General features: G+C 36.8%; 1 protein-coding gene across 2 annotated transcripts in view; it reads left to right on the top strand.

Moving 5' to 3' along the window:
- The window catches only part of wdr95 (WD40 repeat domain 95), a 121,066-nt gene that overhangs the window by 22,281 nt on the left and 82,528 nt on the right, over positions 1-16,257 (top strand). Inside the window, exon 1 of one of the 2 annotated variants that reach the window (XM_028799330.2) lies at positions 4,709-4,786. The exons of the other annotated variant lie outside the window; for it this stretch is intronic. Within the exon in view, the coding sequence (XP_028655163.1) occupies positions 4,781-4,786 (6 nt within the window). The 5' untranslated portion in view covers positions 4,709-4,780. Of the gene's footprint in view, positions 1-4,708; positions 4,787-16,257 lie in introns of those variants that run through there. 2 annotated transcript variants of the gene reach the window in all.

Genomic DNA, 16,257 nt, shown 5'->3' with positions numbered 1-16,257 from the left:
ACATAACCTATTATAAAAACATGGTAGTTGTCAGTGTATAAAAAAGACAACAAAGTTTTTTTTTTTCAACAAAAGAAAATTTAATTGTTTCTGATACTAAAGAAAGCCAACATATGCCCTTACCACAAAAGGAAAGTACCGTATATACTCGCGTACAAGTCAGGTCTTGAAACCCGAAAAATAGATCATAAAATCAGACCCCCGACTTATGCGCCCATTCAAAAAATACGACACTTAATTTTTTTTTTTTAATCTTTTTGCTTCCTCCAATCTCACACCAGTTTCTCAGACACATTGAATTTTGTTGCAGCAGCACAGTTACCAATTTCTTTCACCACTTCAACGACTTTTAACTTAAAACCAGCTCCATATTTTCTTCTGGTCGAATGCTCCATCGTAGATAAGGGATGCTCTTATGATAAAGGTGTATGAGGGTGTGAGATACAAAATACACAAAAGAGTGCAAACGTTGCTTCGGTATAGTTCGGGTATTAATGTGTGGTCACGTAGGCATAATACATAGAAAAAAAGGCAGTGTGCCCCATGGTTACTCTCTAAGGTGGGCGTTAGCATATCATAATCTCTTGGACCAATAGCGTGAGTTTTCCGCATTCGACTTATACGACTGACATTATAAAATACCGGAAATTATACAGTAAAATCAAGTCCAGACTTATCCGTGGGAGAACTTAAACACAAGTATATACGGTAGTTAAAACACAGACATTTCTGACAGTAACTTGGAAAATAATATGAGAAGCACCCAAGGTCAGCATACGTTTGTGTCTAAAGGACACCTATTTATTTCCTCCAGATGCTTTAAACTGCCATTTGCCATACCATCACTCCTGCTGTCTAAGCCTCAAGATGCCAGAATGACAAACTACAAGATGCCTGATACCTTCTCTCATGATCACATTTAAATCCTTTGTCTCGCTTTCTGTCTCTTACTTCTTCTGGCTGTGTGTTCACTTGCCTTTTTATTACACAACACGATCTGTGACTCCTTCATTACTCCAAGTCTCAGATACTTTTCTAGTGAGTGACAAGAAGGAGACATTAAAAGAAATTACACCTAAGCTTTATAAAACTCTTAAAATTTTGTCATTTAATGGAAAATGCAGGTTTGAAAATGGATTATTGGTTTACTTTGTACATGGAGTGAGCTGTCCTTGTCAATATAAATTGTCTATCTCATTTCAGTTTGTTGTTTTCTTTTTTTGGTAACACTTTAGGTACTGCAAAAATGCATCTTTTACTGATGTACTGTTATGTAACAAGACACAAATAAAGAAATTTTTTGGTAATAATCACACTTACAAAGCATCAGTGAAGTGATTGTTCATAGGGCCACGGTGAAAAAAAAAATACAGACACAGTGAAGAAAAAAAAACGAAATGTCGAGATTAAAGTCAACATGTTGACTTTTTTCTTGACATTTCTACTTTATTCTCGCCATTTACGTTGAGATTAAAGTTGACATGTTGACTTTATTCCTGACATTTCCACTTTATTCTCACCATTTACGTCGAGATTAAAGTCGACATTTCCACTTTATTCTCGTAGTTTATTTTGTCATTAAAGTAGAATGTTGTAGATTAAACTTCATTTTAAAATAAATATTTAATTTACTACATTTTCTCAAACCCCATCATAAGTTATGTAGCACATTAAATGCTCACTACATGCTTCTTAAACTGACTTCCTCTTGCATTGAGGAGGCGCAGGCAGCGATCGCCGCACAGAATGCATTCACTTCATGATATTCCTGCTCTCTGAACATTTAGAATGCTAAAATAAATACTTGATATCATTTTCATGATGAAATGCATTAAAACATGTACTAATCCTGTGGAGGCACGGTGGCGTAGAGGTTGCACTGCTGCCTGGCAGCAAGGGGGTTCCAGGTGTACCCTGCCTTGAGTTTGCATATTTTCCTGCTAGGTTTACTCGGCGTTCTTCAGTTTCCTTTCAAAGTCATGTAGGCAGTGGGGTTTTGTTATGCTATATTGACCCTGGGGTATGTGTGTGCTCATATTCACCATGCAATGAGCTGGCGTCCCTTCCAGGACTTCAGGACTAAAATTAATGTATTCTGTGTGGTGATTGCTGCTTGCGCCTCCTCTTTGTGCAGAGGAAATTAGTTTAAGAAGCACGTAGTGATTAATATGGTCTTGAGGAACAGTACATACAAAGCATTTCAGGCGCTACATAATTTATGACGGGGTTTCGGAAGATCTACTAAATTAAATATTCCTTTTAAGATGAAGTTTAGTTTACAATGTTCTACTTTAATGACAAACTACGAGAATAAAGTTAACATGTCGACTTTAATCTCGACATAAATGTCGAGAATAAAGTGGAAATGTCGAGAATAAAGTCAACATGTCGACTTTAATCTCGACATTTATTTTGTTTTTTTTCTTCACTGTGTCCGCATTTTTTTTTTCACTGTGGCCCTAATATGCTTCCGTAGAAAACTGGCTAAAGTGAGGTATATTTCTCTTGATGTTGCATAATTCAGTATAATACACATGAATCCTTCATATTCATAAATAATTTTACTAGACTATCACAGACTCTTAATAGACCATACTGAACAGACATACAGTAAATAGCCACTTTACTGATGCTTTATAAGCATAATTAACACCAAATGAAGCCTTTGTTAAAGTCTTGTTACATAAAAGTAAAGGAGTAATAGATTAATTTTTGCAGTACTGAAACTACTTTCCCCAAAACATCTATTACAATTAAATGACAATTCAATTACCATGTGTTTACCATGAATCTTTCTACAGAAATATTCCCCAGAAACAAAATGTCAGGTTTTAAATCTTTGTAAGTTCCATATACTGTATATATCCATCCATCCATTTTCCAACCCGCTGAATCCAAACACAGGGTCACGGGGGTCTGCTGGAGCCAATCCCAGCCAACACAGGGCACAAGGCAGAAACCAATCCCGGGCAGGATGCCAACCCACCGCAGGACACACACAAACACACCCACACACCAAGCACACACTAGGGCCAGTTTAGAATCGCCAGTCCACCTAATCTGCATGTCTTTGGACTGTGGGAGGAAGCCGGAGCACCCGGAGGAAACCCACGCAGACACGGGGAGAACATGCAAACTCCATGCAGGGAGGACCCGAGAAGCGAACCCAGGTCTCCTAACTGCGAGGCAGCAGCGCTACCCACTGCGCCACCGTGCCACCCTACTGTACTACTACTGTATATTTAAAAAGAAAAGGTGAACGTGCATGAAGTACCTGAACTGAATAAACAGGTTCAGAAATAAATAAAGCAAATAAGTAAAAGAAGCACAGAATATAAAATGGGAAGATAAGAATGCTTCAGAGACTGAAAAATGCCTACAGCATAGTCAAGTTATTTAAATTAGCAATAAGAGATATTCATTGATCCTTGATCACAGTTATCATAGCTTTATACTTATGTGCCCATTATTGTTTTTATTTTATGGTAATTTCAAAGCTTGGGCACATGCTTTTTGTTTGTGATTCATTAACATGCATGGATAGATAAGATTTCTTACGAATTTAGTTAATCCAATGTAAGATGTTCTTCATAAGCAGGTCAGTGTGAAGTAAAAATTGTGCAAGTATCTAAGAACTTTTGACGAATAAAACCATTTTTTGCTTTAAAGTTAATGAGGCTTACATGAACATAATTCCTGATAGATTCATGATCGTTTACTCCACCTAGAGGAAGAAATTAACTACTACAAATTAGGTAAATGTTTCAGGAAGAAATAAGCTGCTTTCTGAAACAGATTTCAGAACTACAGCAGTATATGAAAACAGTAATTTTTTAGTTACTTCTCCTCCATGCATATCAATTCTTATATTAAAAATTTATATTGACAGAAATATATGTTAATATTTGGGATCAGATGGTGTTTTTTAATTTCCTTTACTAGATACTTCATTGTTGCCTGGTAATAATTAAACAAATTTTACATTGTGCATTTAATTCCATATTCCACTGCTTTATGCTTTTCAGGATTGGGCACAAGGAAAGAGCCAACCCTGGAGAGAACAATGTCCATTGCATGGTGCACTCAAACACAACGCAACATTTGCTCACACCAAACTAATTTAGAGTTGTCATTTAAGATGAATTCAGGAATTGTCAAATCCCCATGAAAATGAGCCGATCAGAACATGATTACATAGATAGACCCTCAATCAATTCATCAACCTTTATTTTAACTTTTTTTTCTTTTACAACAAATGCTATCACAGTACACACTTCTAAATCAAGAAGTAATATAAAAAACACAGAACGTTGCTTTAGATTACACAATAACTTAAATACAAATAAAGTAACAAATAACCGTAAATTACTGCACATAGTTCAGAATTGCTCTGGCAACAAATCAGAATAAAATCAGTCAACTGTAACTTTAACTGTAATTTTTGGAACATCAGTTCAACATAGTAGGTACAAAAGAATGAGTTTAAAGTGAGTTTTATACAATTATTGGAGGTCTAAATATTCATATAGTTTATAGAGTACAGCATTACTACACATCTTTAGTTGAAGAAATGTAAAAACTTGTGTGTAGTGAATGCTAACCATCTGAGAGAATAAATACACTACACATTGGATGAATGGCTCCGTGCTTGTAGAGAGGGATTGTTTTTTGTGAGTTAATTATTAATGAGAATAGCTTAACCCAGTGAGGCTCTAGTGTGATGTCTAATTCATCAACAGAAATCTAAAGGAAGGTTTCTTTCTAGAAGACCTGCTTGAACATGAAGGTATTGTAGAAATAATCAAATGTATTATTTTATTTAATAGCCATTTTACGTTTGATTTAATAAGAATGCTGTATCATTGAGTCAGGCAACAGCATGTACTGTTTATGTTCATGTAATAGTCTTTGCTCAACAGGCCAAAAACAGAACCATGGCTAAAAATTTGTAAATGTTTTTAGTTCCATTAATTGTATATTTCATGATGATATCAAGATGATAACAATGACAAATTGATGTAAATCAACATCTAAATTCATCTATTAAAAAGTATCATGTATTAATTTAATGTCAGTAGTAATAATGTTGTGGGCTACATGGTGGAGTGGTGGTTGGTGCTGCATCCCCAAGGACCTAAATCTGATACTCAACCAAATCACTGCCAAGGTGGAAATGTTATGTTCTCTATTTATTTCTGTGGGCTTTCTGTGAGTACTGACCCAAAAAACCCTGTGATCTTGAATTAGATTACACAAGTGTAAGACTTTATGCTATGTTATGTAACCCCAAAAAATGTAAAAAAAAATAAATAAATAAAATAAAATAAAATTAATTGAAGCCCTTATTACAATTCAAGAAAATTCAAAGAACATCTAAGGAGACTGAAATGTCTCTGTCACCACAAGTACCACCCTGGCAGCAAGCACTTGTCAGCCCTGGATGGGGTATTAGTCACTTTAATCATTTTATTTTGTAGAAGAATCCTCTGCAAGGTTAATTTAGGGAGGAGCCATTTATTAGAAAACACCAGTGGTTCAATTAAAGGAATAAATCACTGATTATTAAATAGGTTATTGTGTGAGGTACAAGGACAGATGTCCCAACTGAATTTATTCTTGCCTTATCTCTGATGCTGAAAGAATACTGATTTCAATTTTTCCAATTCACAGTTACAGGAACCAGAATCTATCCAAACAACATTGGGTAGAAGAACACAAGCAGCTCTACCAGTCAATTTCTCAAATAAATTGAGCATGCATGATTTTGTACAAAATCTACAGTGCATGGAGAAAAAACAGTTCAGACACACAAAATGCATGCAGTCTTCACATTGACAGTAATCAGGGTGGGATTTGAGGCCTGAAGTTGTGAGGCCTTGCTGTCCATTTGGATTAGTATTTTTATTTTAAATTACATTTTGGCTGGTGGTTTCAGTTTTTTATCTGGATCTCTACAGGTTGTAATCTTATCCCTGGTAAAGGATCATAAATGCATGCACCTTTCAGTCATCAATATCCCATATCATTGACCCCAGATGCATTTTGTAATTTAGTGCATACATGGCCCTATTTAGGTTTCTGGCTCTAAATGGCATTTCACTAAAACACAATGTAATGGATGGCAGTGCTGTGTTGCTTCTGTTTTACCTGGTCTGATACTAAATCACATTGACTGAACAGCAAAGTCCTTTACCTGATTCACAGTTAAGGAATGACCCTGTTACAAAAGCAGTGCAATGACACAACCACACATGAAGGAAGACTGGAAGTAGTTCTCAGGGATAAAAAGAAAATCTTGTTTTTCAAGGTTCACTTTTGTAATTCACAGGAGACATTGAAAGCAAGAGGTCAGTAATTGAAATTTGAGAATGGAACTAAACTATCACATGAACCACTCACAATGAATGTATTAGGTGCAAAAAGAAAACCATTGATGCCTGCAGGTTTAAAAGTGGTTGCCATCTTAAGTACTTATTATCATTGTTACATTTATACTGTTAATAAGATTCATATTATTATCAGTATAACCTATAGGTCTGCAGTGTTAAAAAAGCTGATGATGCTGTGGGCAGAGTGAATGCTTTGCTGAAATTTTTGTACTGCCATTGTGTTTAATTTCAAATATTTTACATTGGCAGGTATAGGTATAATGTCCAAGTGTTTCCTGAACTACTGTACATAATAAAATAAGTGGGTTGTATCATGTGACCTCCTGACCTTCTCAAGCATGATGCCATCTGTCATGGGTTTTATGTATCTCTGTTAGTGGTGTACTAAGTAACCTTCACTTTGTATAAATAGCAGCTGTGTTGTTGTCATAAGGACAACATTCACATAACCTAAGTGTTGGTCAGTGGGGATCATATTGCCCCCGTTACCATTTACATATGTTGTGTATAAATAATGCAATTATTAATTTATCAGAAATTGCAAAATTTAATTTTGATAAAACAGAAATAACAAATGCCATTGGAAAATCAAAGTTTGGAAGATTTTGGAATCGAAATCTATAGTTATAAAGCAGTATTCCTGACACATTCATATTCTCTTTACTGCTGTTTTTTTTTTCAAATGTAATACTGCTCTTGATTCTTCAGCTCAGAACTGGGAATGCTTGTTGACCTTGGAAGAATTAGACCTTGATTTGCTGATGGACTGACATACATATATGCTTCCTGCTGACATAAATTTGATTGTTACCATGTTCACTGTACTGTATCTTTTGGTGTGTAACGTCTAATTTCATTTGCAGTATTGCCACTGCAAGGCTCTGCTGTGTTTTTAAAGCCCTTTACAATCAAAAGGGCATTTTTTTTACATGTTCTGGATCAAAGTTGAATGTGCAAGAAAGAGCATACTTGCCTGTTTTTGTAATGGATTGAACAGTGTATACTCTGAAATAGGCAGGGGAGGAAGAGGATATTGTTTATGTTAGTTTTAATTCCATGCATAATAGTAAAACCATGTACAGGAGCCATGGAAACTTCTTTGGAAACTAGGAGAAATTTAAAGCAACAATTAAATGGTACTAAATTCATTCATTAATTTTCAAACTACTTTAATCCAGATTAGAGTGATGAGAGCTTTGGGGCCTATTCAGTCAATATCAGACCCAAGGCAGGAAACTACCCATTACAAGGCACACTCATGCATGTTCAGCCATTTATAAAAGCCAGGTTATTACGTGTATATGGGTTGAAGAATACTAGATTTTCAACAAATTAAATATAACATTATTTCTATCCATCCATCCATTATCCAACCCTCTATATCCTAACTCCACGCAGGGAGGACCCGGGAAACATTATTTCTAACTCATTTTTTCAAAAAATAAAAGATATGTATTTATGTTTTTCTTCGCCTACTTTGCTTAGCTGGTTTAATCATTGGCCCACCTGATCCTGCTTAACCTCATGTTGTGGATGGGTAGAAGTAACACAGGGTAGATTTAAGAAGTATCTGGGTCCCAGCCAGGTCATCCCTTTTAATTGTAGTATCAAACAATAAACAAAACAGGCACCAGAGGTGCAAAATCTAACATCTATCTATCTATCTATAACCAGCCTTAATGGCTTCTCTATAAGACTTGGATCATAAAAGTGGGTCAAAATGGTGGAGCTCCATCCTCAAGTAAGTCCATGTGTGAATGAGTTGCCGACAGTCACTTACCCTCAAGGGGTATCTTCTCACTGCTGCGGAGGATGGGTGCAGAATTGGCTCAGACACAGTAAGCAGAGGGTGATGGTGAGAGGAACCTCATCAGAATTGGCTGATGTTAAGAGTAGTGTTCCACTGGGGTCAGTGCTAGGGCCGCTGCTATTTTTAATATATATAAATGATTTAGATAGGAATATAAGTAACAAGCTGCTTAAGTTTACAGATGATACCAAGATAGTTGGATTAGCAGATAATTTGGAATCCGTTATATCATTACAGAAGGGCTTGGGCAAATTTGTAACAGATGAAATTTAATGTCAGTAAATGTAAAGTATTACACATAGGAAGTAAAAATGTTAGGTTTGAATACACAATGGGTGGTTGGAAAATCGAGAGTACACCTAATGAGAAGGATTTAGGAGTCATGGTGGACTCTAAGCTATCGACTTCCCGACAGTGTCCAGAAGCCATTAAGAAGGCTAACAGAATGTTAGGTTATATAACACGATGTGTGGAGTACAAGTCCAAGGAGGTTATGTTCAGCCTTTATAATGCACTGGTGAGGCCTCATCTGGAGTACTGTGTGAAGTTTTGGTCTTCAGGCTACAAAAAAGGACATAGCAGCGCTAGAAAAAATCCAGAGAAGAGCGACTAGGCTGATTCCAGGGCTACAGGGGTTGAATTATGAGGAAAGATTAAAAGACCTGAGCCTATACAGTTTAAGCAAAAGAAGATTAAGAGGTGATATGATTGAAGTGTTTAAAATTATGAAGGGAATCAGTACAGTGGATCGAGACTGCTATTTTAAAATGAGTTCATCAAGAACATGGGGACACAGTTGGAAACTTGTTAAGGGTAAATTTCGCACAAACATTAGTTTTTCTTTACACAGAAAATGATAGACACTTGAAATAAGCTACCAAGTAGTGTGGTAGACAGTGCGCATGCGCGGGACACTCTTTAATAAAGGGTATCATTGCTGGGGAGAGTGCTAATTGGGTACTCACGGCTGCGCACATAAAATCCATTGCTGGGGAGACGCCACACATACAATAATCAGCTGCACGCCAGCACAGATTAAAATACTTGCTGGGGAACTGCACAGTACTTGCTGGAGAGATGCCACAGCAAGCTAAAATAAAGAGAGGCAGGATAGGAGATCTTCAAACAGACATAGCACATCAATCAACAGCCACAGAGGAGAGGATAAATGTAATATTAATTATACTTACTGTATTGTCATATACGTTTCTATTTTATTTTTATTATTATTTTACTTTAGGCTTCTTGCAAAAATATTTTTGACAAAAAAAAATTAAGACAAGAAACAGAATGAGGTCATTGTCCCTTGCCATTTAATATAGACTGTTCCTACTAATGTTTATGCACTACTGTTCTAGCGCACATTATTGTAACGGGCGTAATGTCTAGTAATAATAATAATAATACATATTATTGATATAGCGCCTTTCCCATGCTCAAGGCACTTACAGAATATAATAAAGAACGGCAGGGTATACAGTATATAGCATTGTACAAACCAAATAAATAAGTAAAGATAAAGAGTTCCACAGGCGAGGAGCAGCAGCTACAAAAGTCCTGTCCCCCTTAGTTTTACACTTGGTACGAGGGACAACAAGAGACAACTGACCAGAAGATCTAAGCACTCTAGATGGCTGGTGTAAAGCACACAATTCAGATAAATAGGCAGGAGCAAGCCATTGTAAAGATTAAAAAACTAGAAACAAGATTTTAAAATCAATTCAAAAACTGACAGGCAGCCAGTGTAAAGAAGCTAATATTGGAGAAACAGAATCAGACTTTCTTGCCCGAACCAGAAAGCGAGTGGCAGCATTCTGGACAGACTGTAACCTGAGTATCAGGTATTTGCTAATCCGAGAATACAGCGAGTTGCAGTAATCAAGGCGAGAAAGATAAAAGCATGAGTAGCTTTCTCAAGATCCCTAGAAGATAAAAATGGCTTGATCTTACCTAAAAGACGAAGCTGGAAAAAGCAACTCTTGACTACAGAATTAATCTGTTTCTCAAAAGAGAGGTTACTGTCAAAGATAACACCAAGATTGCGGACTTGAGATTTGCAAAAGACAGAGAAAGAGCTGAGAAGTCCAAGACCAATTTGGACTTTAGCTGATGGACCCACTATAAGTACCTCCGTTTTATTTTGATTCAGATCAAGAAAATTATTAGCCATCCAGGATCTTAGTTCAAAAAGACAGTTGTGCAGTTGATTCATTGCAGAGTTTCAGATGGGAATATAAACCTGTGTATCATCAGCATAGCAGTGAAAAGAAAAGTTAAATTTCCTAAAAACAGCTCCAATAGGGTGAAGGTATATAGAGAATAAAATAGGACCCAGAATGGATCCCTGAGGAACACCACATTTAAGAGGAGCAGTAGATGAAAAGGAGGTACTTAAAGTCACTGAAAAATGTCTAGCAATTAGATATGACCCGAACCTGTTAAGAGCAGCCCCTTTAAGCCCAACAAGATGTTCAAGCCGCAACAGCAATATGTCATGTCATCTGGACCAATGGCTTTTCCAGTCTTCATCCTCTTCATAGCTGTCCTTACTTCCTCCTTGGTTATCCGTTGCACTTCCTGATTCACTATCTCCACATCATCTAACCTACTCTATCTATCGTTCTCTTCATTCATCAGCCTCTTAAAGTACTCTTTCCATCTGCTCAACATACTCTCCTCGCTTGTAAGTATGTTTCCATCTTTATCCTTTATCACCCTAACCTGCTGCACATCTTTCTCAGCTCAGTCCCTCTGTCTAGCCAATCTGTACAGGTCCTTTTCTCCGTCCTTAGTGTCCAGCCTCTCATAGAACTCATCATGCGCCTTTTCTTTAGCCTTCGCCACCTCTCTCTTCACCTTGTGCCTTATCTCCTTGTACTCTTGTCTACTTTATGCATCTCTCTGACCGTCCCACTTCTTCTTTGCCTTTCTCTTACTCTGTGTACTCTCCTGTACTTCCCCATTCCACCACCAGGTTTCCTTTTCCTCCTTCCTCTGTCCAGATGCCACGCCAAGCACCCTTCTTGCTGTCACCCTTACTATACCTGATGTAGTCTCCCAACTGTCTGGTAATTCTTCACTACCACCCAGTGCCTGTCTCACCTTCTCCCTAAACTCAACCTTGCAGTCTTCCTTTTTCAACTTCCACCATTTGATCCTTGGCTCTGCCCTCACTCTCTTCCTCTTCTTGATCTCCAACATCATCCTACAGACCACCATCCTATGCTGCTTAACTACACTTTACCCTGCCACCACTTTGCAGGCTTCAATCTCCTTCAGATTGACTCTTCTGCATAGGATGTAATCTACCTGTGTGCATCTTCCTCCACTCTTGTACGTAACCCTGTGCTCCTCCCTCTTCTTAAAATACGTATTCACCACAGCCTTGATTTTGGCAAAATCCACTATCCTCTGACCTTCTTCATTCCTCTCCTTGACACCATACCTACCCATCACCTCCTTGTCTCCTCTGTTCCCATCACCAACATGTCCATTGAAATTCACTCCAATCACCACTTTCTGTCCCTTGGGTACACTGTTCATCACTTCATCCAACTCACTCCAAAAATCTTCTTTTTCATCCTTTGAACACACAACTTGCGGTGCATATGCACTAACAACATTCATCATCACACCTCCAATTTCCAGCTTCATAATCATTACTCTGTCTGACACTCTTTTCACCTCCATAATACTCTTGACATACTGTTCCTTCAAAATAACCTGTACTCCGTTTCTCCTCCTATCCACACCATGATAGAACAATTTGAATCCACCTCCGATCCACCTGGCCTTACTCCCCTTCCATTTAGTCTCTTGCGCACACAATATATCAACCTTCCTTCTCTCCATCATATCTGCTAACTCTCTCCCCTTACCACTCATACTGCCGACAATCAAAGTTCCTACCCTCAGTTCAACTCTCTTTACTTTCCTCCTCTCCTCCTACCTCCGGACACATCTCCCCCCTCTTCTTCTCCATCTTCTTCTTCTTTGGCCAACAGTAGCCCAATTTCTGCCAGCACCCTGTTGACTAACAGTACTGGTGGCGGTTGTTGTTAACCTGGGGCTCAACCAATCTGGTATGGAAATTTGTATTGTTATCCGCATATTGATTTGGCAAAATTTTACACCGGATGCCCTTCCTGGTGTAACCCTCCCCATTTATCCGGGCTTGGGTCCAGCACAAAGAAACACACTAGTTTGTGCATCCCCTGTGGCTGGGTTGGTTAGTGCCACCATGGAAGAACTAAAAAAAATTAGAAAGTAAAGTTTAATAATGATTGCAGATTCACTGAAGAGAATGATAATTCTATACATATCTATCTATGTTATTAGGAGTAGAACTAAAGTGAAGCTGAGAAAAAAAAAACAATTAAAGTGTTATTTTAGGAGTTTCTTAAAATGTTAGACAGTATTAGCTTGCCGTATCTCAATTGGCAAAGTATTCCAAATTTTTGGTGCATAATAACAAAAGGCAGCCTCACCATTTCTTTTAAGCTTGGCTCTTGGAAATTTAAGCAGGCAACTATTAGAAGATTTAAGGTTTCATCTTGGAATTTATGGTAACAGGTACTCTTAGATATGGGAAGGAGCACAATTATTTAAGGCTTTATACACCATTAGTAGTATTTTAAAATCAGTTCTAAAGGACACGGGTAACCAATTTAACGATGCTAAAACTGGTGAGATCTTCTTCTTATGGTTAAGGTTCTTGTTGTATTTTGAACTAACTGCAGTTGATTGATGTTTTTTAGTTAGGTGCACCAACTAAAAACAAAAGCATGAATTAATTTCTCAGCATCTTACACATGATAATCACACCATTAATGTTCAGAAACAAGTACATATCAAGGTAATGTTATTTTGGGAAAATGAGGCAAATAGGATTCACAGCATTTGTTATACTGAATTGCATATTCTCGTTAAAATTATTTTATGTTCCAATTAGCTTAACAGTTGTCACATTTTATAAACATTAAATTAAATGAAACCACTTTTTTCTTTACAAACTCTAAATTATTAATTTCTTATGAAACCAAATCCATTACCAGAAAAACAAATTGTGAAACTTAATGGGACTCTGCTTGAGGTCATTTTGAGGCCCAACAACGTAGAATATTGGAGGCCTTCATGTAGTGAATATTATTTGTCACTCTTACAATTCATTATATTTGTTGGTCTTTGTAACCAAACTGATACCAAAATATGTAAAATGCAGGTTACTTGAACTATCAAAAACCTAAGACCAAAGATATCATTATCTCTCAGCAAAAACCAGGAAGCTGTAAGCAGAACAATTTGATGTAAGCAAATATTGACTGTATTTGTTTACACCTTGACTTATTTTAAACTTTATCATCTGTTACTTATTAATGAATGTTGAAAGGCTCTCCATAGTGGTTGTTTTTGTTGCTAGGTGAACTATGATGTGGTGTATTTGAGAATCCTTTATGTGTACTCTTGATTTAAAAGCAATGCAAATTACACTGAAAATATTGTCTTCTTTTTCACTTTGGCATTAAGATGTCCCTGTGATGTGCCAGTGTTATCTGTCCCCCTTCTCAGTTAATTTCAATTTGCTTGTTAGGCCTATGCAGGCCTATGCAGGAACACAAAGTCTGTCAAATGTCTGATATAGCAGCAAATCTGATCTAGCAGCAAATCTGTCAGTATGCGAAGAGCATACCCAGCATCAGTTTTATGTGGGTGCCAATGTTCAGTGGTGTTGCTTGTGGTTGTAATAGGGGGACTTTCATGTGAAAACAAACAAAAATGTTATCAATAATATTTTCTGAATAGAATTTCAGAGACACAGCATTTGAATTGCAGCAATTAAGGGAAAGTCAAAGAAGGATAAGTGTGTGACATGCACACTGGTGAAAACATTTAAGTTAAGTTAACATGTTACTGTTAAGTTAAAAAAACAATTTATGTTGGCCTTGATGCTCCTAGTGTTGAATTATTTTATCTCTTTACTTCTCACTGTGTCCCTTTAAGTGGGGCACCTCTGTGCACAGTTTGAGAACCATTGGTGTAGAGAGCTGTCCCCTTGCAGAGAGACAGGGCTGCTTGAGGTGACTATATCAATTAATCAATAACTTGTTTTTTATTAACGTGAGTTATGAGTCTTGTGTCTGACCACAGTTGATCCAACACTGCTCTGAGTTCTGTCTGTGTGAAAGTGAATTTTCTCAGTAACTGAGCTAGCTTCACAATGTGACAATGCAGCCTGATACGTGACATAATTTTATTTAAGGGAGACATGATGGTGCAGTGGTTAGCACTGCTCTCTCACAGCTCATGTCACATTTTTGGTCATGGCAGTCTGTCCAGCAAAGTTGGCAGATGCTTCCCTAGTACTCTGAGACAAGTAAAATACAATTGCACCATTATGTTCTAACTAATTCTGTTTCTCCTTTCCCATTCACTTCAATGCATGCATTGCATTCATTGCTACTTTCCCAAAATTCCCAGAAATATCTGTATTTTTAGTTAACTCAAGGTGAAGCAAATTAATAAAAAATATACTTAAGAAATACAGTATGAACTACAAATAGTCATAAACTATCCACAGTCAACAATTAACACTAGTACATCAGTTAATGTAATTTTAACATAACCTGAGTTGGAATAACCTGTCTATAAAAGCTATCTGAGCCACCACAAGCCTACTTTCCGACTACACAACACTTTAAAATGCCATTACCAAAGTATACGTTTTATACTTTATATTTCCTGAAGACACTAGGCATTTGTGAAAAGAAATCTTATGTCATAGATAGCAAATAACAGTATGTTTGCCAATAAAGAGTAATATTTTATTTGCCATGTCCATTACTTTTAAGATGTTACCGTACTGCTCCTGGGACTGTGCTGCTGAGCTTAGCATGTGTACATTCAGATCATCAACATAAATTTAGCAATTTTATCAATAAATTATAAACATTAGTTTAGAAGATTATTTCAACCACGAGTAGTAATAATGTGATTGACAAGTATTTGCCTCAGGAGATTTTTCTTTGTGGACATTTCCACCATTTTCCATCTGTGGTTTCTGAAAGCGTGTGTAAAACTAAAAAATGCACAGGCTAACAGAGTGCAGCAGATATATGTTGACTACGCAATCCTTAACTTTAACATGGTTAAGAGGTTAACATTGCCACTTGGTTACTCGCAAATAAATCTGTGTGTTGACTAGGTTTCTTAGAGACCATTAACAAATTTTCTGTAACCAGAATAAGGGGATAAGAGGTTATCTGTAGTGTTGGAATTAACAGATATATAATTCTGCCATAGAGATTTGAAGATACAGTAAAATGATGGGTGCAGTGAGCCAATGTAATCAATTTACAGTATTTGAAGAGTTATGTGTTCTTTTTTAAGAACTCTGGAAAACAAACAACTTTTATTTTCCACAGCACCTTTCTATGGCCATACACCATTGCAAGGAACTTTATAAGTTCAAATTTGCTATACTTACTATACTTTACTATACTATACTATACATTACAATAGCTTTTTATTACTATTGGAAACAGGTAGGATAACTGACTTGAGAACTGAACTAACATTCATGCCTTTGCCACCACATCACACTACCTAATATGAATGTAATAAAATTTGTTTATAGATTTTTTCTTTGTGTAAGATATGGCTTATACAGTCCATGACTTTTGTTTCCTTGTTCCTTGTAGCCTTCATGTGACATATTAAAGCTTGTTTTCAGCTATACACAAATAGCACATTATGGTAATCCATGTTGTGAGATTTCTTGCCCCTATTCCTTTGAACGGATGCCTTATCTGCATTTTATTATGGAGTTACATAATGGGTAGGGCACGGGTCTCTCAGCAAGTCTGCTTAGCTTTGCTGCTTTTGATGATTAGTAGTTTTATTTTTTTTTTGTTAATTTAATTTTAACTTTGGTAACTTTATTCATATTTGTTAATTAAATATCCATTAAGTCAAAGTGCTTGATTGCTGTCGGTTAACATCAAGGTATTTTGCAGTTACTGTACATACACTAAGGTGAACTCAGAACTATAATCTATTCCA

This window comes from Erpetoichthys calabaricus, chromosome 4, assembly GCF_900747795.2.
Source record: "Erpetoichthys calabaricus chromosome 4, fErpCal1.3, whole genome shotgun sequence".
Taxonomy (NCBI): Eukaryota; Metazoa; Chordata; class Cladistia; order Polypteriformes; family Polypteridae; genus Erpetoichthys; species Erpetoichthys calabaricus.
This window is presented reverse-complemented; position numbering and strand designations above follow the sequence as displayed.